The 3,446-nt window shown below is 37.5% G+C and overlaps 1 protein-coding gene across 1 annotated transcript; it reads left to right on the top strand.

Moving 5' to 3' along the window:
• The first annotated feature begins 275 nt into the window (after positions 1 to 275).
• On the top strand, positions 276 to 2,942 carry LOC137172452 (tripartite motif-containing protein 16-like protein). Its single transcript, XM_067576873.1, has 5 exons — positions 276 to 400; positions 1,452 to 1,493; positions 1,756 to 1,818; positions 1,951 to 2,090; positions 2,183 to 2,942. Exons 1-5 carry the CDS (start codon positions 349 to 351, stop codon positions 2,591 to 2,593), a joined length of 708 nt encoding a protein of 235 aa, XP_067432974.1. The 5' UTR covers positions 276 to 348; the 3' UTR covers positions 2,594 to 2,942.
• The last annotated feature ends 504 nt before the right edge of the window (positions 2,943 to 3,446 follow it).

The raw sequence follows: 3,446 nt of genomic DNA, 5'->3' as shown, positions 1-3,446 counted from the left end.
TCCTCACTTGCGTTGACAACACTGACATGACCACTTTCTGTATCTCACTGTCAGTAGTGTTTAAAACCATCTTCTTCCTTTTCAGAGCAGACTCATAGAGTTTCAGGAGTGTCAAATGTCTGTGTTAGCCTCACTTATATCTATATGTCACAGTCAAGTGTATACACCCATTTGACCCCCCACGGAGAACGCGTTCCACTGACCTCAACACCTCCTTCAGACACCCCTAAAGCCCCCTGCCTCATCTTCACCGAGGGTATAAAAGTCAAGTCGAACACCAAGACTTTGCACCTTCACTTTGGATGAATCAAAGAATCTTAAAGGATCTCAAAGTGGATAAGACTCAAGATGCCTACCAGACCTAATTCTGCAAGAATCCTGTCAGAGACGAGCAAACCAGGTACAACAATCTTAATTTTCTGTGAGAAATCGTAGACTTGCATTGCAATAAATGAGTCAATTTTGAGCTTCTGATGCCCGATGCAACTAACGGTTTTCATCAGGTGTAAATTCCAAGCGTTTACACATAAAAGCTCTTCGACTTGTCTGCTTTCCTAAACTTAAAGGGAGAATACTTCAAATCTGTGATGCTGAACTTCTCCAATATAACATCTTTGCTTCCACCTACTGTTTTTTTGCATAGTGATAATTGCCTTGTCAAACACCACATTTAAGATTCTGTCACTTCAGAGTGTCTGTGTTGCCTTCATTAAATGGAATAAGGAAGTGAAGTGTGTCCCCCAAAAAACAGATACAATAATGCAAAATACTGAACACCTACATTCAGTATTGTGAGTTATAATTTGAGTATGAAGTCATCTTTGCCTACATACATTTTAATATGCTATGTTTTGTGATGCCAGAAGAGGGTTGCGCTTAAAGCACAAGTCACTAACACAAGTTGACACCAATGAAAGCAGCTCAAAACATTCTGTGTTCTTGTCTTCTGTATATAAAGTGACTTCTCATCATTGACAGTGACCTTCTTCTGTCATCATTAGTCAATGTAATAAGGATAATGCACTAGTCTTCCTGAGCGTGGAGGAAAATCAATATATAAATATAATTTGTTTTACAATGTTGATATTTTCGATAATTAAACATTTGGTATGAAAGTATCATAGATGAAGATATTAACTGTGGGGATGAATACACCCATTACAGGGATACTCATGAGTAAGATATTAAGGCGATAAGGCGATGACTGATAAAAAAATTAAAAAAAAAAACTGTCCATACTGTCCATCACTGTCATGTCATTTCCTGACATGCAAACTTTAGTCAAATTCTTAGTCTCACTTACAACTTGTCTCAAATGTTTATGAATAACTCAATTCTAAAATTCCTCACTGAGTATCGTGTTTCATGTTTAAGAGGGTTGTGTCAAGTGAAACAGTAAACAGCTCTTCACCTCCTTGCAGTTTAACTTTATTAGTCCTTTACCATTTTAGGAAAGAAAGTTAAATCCAACAAGAATGAGAAGACAAATGCAGGTAATGGACTCATGCATGCATTAGCATATACTCATACTAATTATTGTAAATACTGTCAACTTTAAATTTAATTTTAATATTATTTTGTCTATTTCCTTATTATTATTACCTTACTTTTGTTCTATTTTTATTCTTCTATGTCACATCTAATGTCAAGACACACTGTCTGTATGCTTGCATTACTTGGCTAATAAAAGTGATTCTGATTCTGATTATATAGTGATCAGAATATTTGTATTCAAGCCAATTCCTCTCCTTACAGAAAAACTTCCCGTCTATGTGCCTAACATCCAAGAGCCAACAAGCAGAGCTGAGCTCATGAAGTGTATGAGAGCACCCCCCCCCCCCCCCCCCCCCCCCCCCCCCCCCACACACACACACACAAATAATTTAATGTTCAGTTTATGATGGTCAGTCTATGAATACAAAATACCATTTACCTGATTTTTTCCTGTAGACTGGATGAATTTGACTTTGGATGACAAGACTGCCAACAAGATGTTATGGATTTCTGAAGGCGGGTCTAAGGTGTGTCGTAGAACTGAGGAGGTTTGCCCTGTCTTGGATAGACCAGAAAGATATGAGTACTCTCCACAGGTAAGTAAGAATACAGTTACAAGCTATCTGGTAAAGAAAAAAAAGAAAAAAAAAATTTCTCCCTTTACTTTTTTCTCTTCATTTCTTTGAAGGTGGTGAGCAAAGAGGGGATTTGGAACATGAGAGCTTACTGGGAAGTGGAGTGCTCAGGCTGGGTGGTAATTGGAGCTACCTATGAAGGAGCAGGAAGGAGGTCAGACTCCGGGCCAAGTGGCCTTGGAGAAAATGAGGAGTCCTGGGGTCTGTGTTGGTCAGGAACGCGTTACCAGATCTGGTTTAATGGGGTAAACAAAGACATAAATGATGTGCCGTACTGCTCAACAATTGGAGTTTACATCGACCAGCCTGCAGGCATTATAAGTTTTTATACTGTAACTGGTGAGGGTGCAGAGAGGGAGATTAAGCTGTTGCACAGGGTGAAGACTGTGATTGAGAAGAAGATTCTTCCCGGTTTCTGGATGGGAATTCAATCCTCATGCACAATACTGAAGAGAGCAGATTAAACTGTTGAAGCTGATCAAATGTGTTTTGATGATGTTTTGACATGTTAGTGTTAACTGTAGCTGATGTTGTATTTACATATTCTCCTAATTCCTATTATTTAATACCTAAAATCATTTTTAATCACAGTCAAACATGCATTAAAATCTGGTACTGTTTGTGGTAGTTGTTCAAAGAACACCATTATTATTCTTAGACTTTTCATTTATATTTTTGAAAAATATTTTTCTATTTTTGTGCACTTATTTGTCTGATCCTCTTTTATTGTACATGTCGGGTTTTATAGGATTATATTGGATATGTATGAAGTGATATCATATAAGATATTTATGAATGTTGAGTGTCCTATGACTCTGAAATAAAGAATGTATTATTATAAATAATTGTTAATAGTGATTTTTTCCTTTATCTTTATGACCATATGGAAAGAAATTGTCATATTTTAAGTTTAATACCTCTGTGAGGTATTAAAGCACTTATGGAGATGAAAGCAACAAAATTAGAATTTCATGCTAAATATCTACTGATATCCATTTAAAATGAAATTATCACATGACTATTTACGGCTTCTTATTTTTCTGTCTGTGATCATTCCCTAATGGGTGAAAGCTTTTGTGTGTTGCCAAGATAAGGTTGCACACACAGTGTAAAGCGCTCACAGCATCGATCCCCTCTGGATTTGGCTGAGTAAAGGAGTGAGAATCACTCCCCTCTGGGTTAAAGGTCTCACTTTGATATGTGAGAGGCTCCAGCCCGAAGATCACTTTTCTACTTTGACAGATGGGCCTCAACTCTTGCCGCCTTCACACCTAAGACATGAGCTTTGGAGGAACTAAAAGTGGGGCACACTGACAA

This window comes from Thunnus thynnus, chromosome 20, assembly GCF_963924715.1.
Source record: "Thunnus thynnus chromosome 20, fThuThy2.1, whole genome shotgun sequence".
Classification (NCBI taxonomy): Eukaryota; Metazoa; Chordata; class Actinopteri; order Scombriformes; family Scombridae; genus Thunnus; species Thunnus thynnus.
This window is presented reverse-complemented; position numbering and strand designations above follow the sequence as displayed.

Excerpts from the sequence above, each read along its gene's own strand:
- LOC137172452 (XM_067576873.1), top strand. The coding sequence starts at position 349 with ATGCCTACCAGACCTAATTCTGCAAGAATCCTGTCAGAGACGAGCAAA. Across the intron at positions 1,494-1,755 it reads GAATGAGAAGACAAATGCAG|AAAAACTTCCCGTCTATGTG; the intron begins GTAATGGACTCA and ends CTCTCCTTACAG. Across the intron at positions 1,819-1,950 it reads CAGAGCTGAGCTCATGAAGT|ACTGGATGAATTTGACTTTG; the intron begins GTATGAGAGCAC and ends TTTTTCCTGTAG.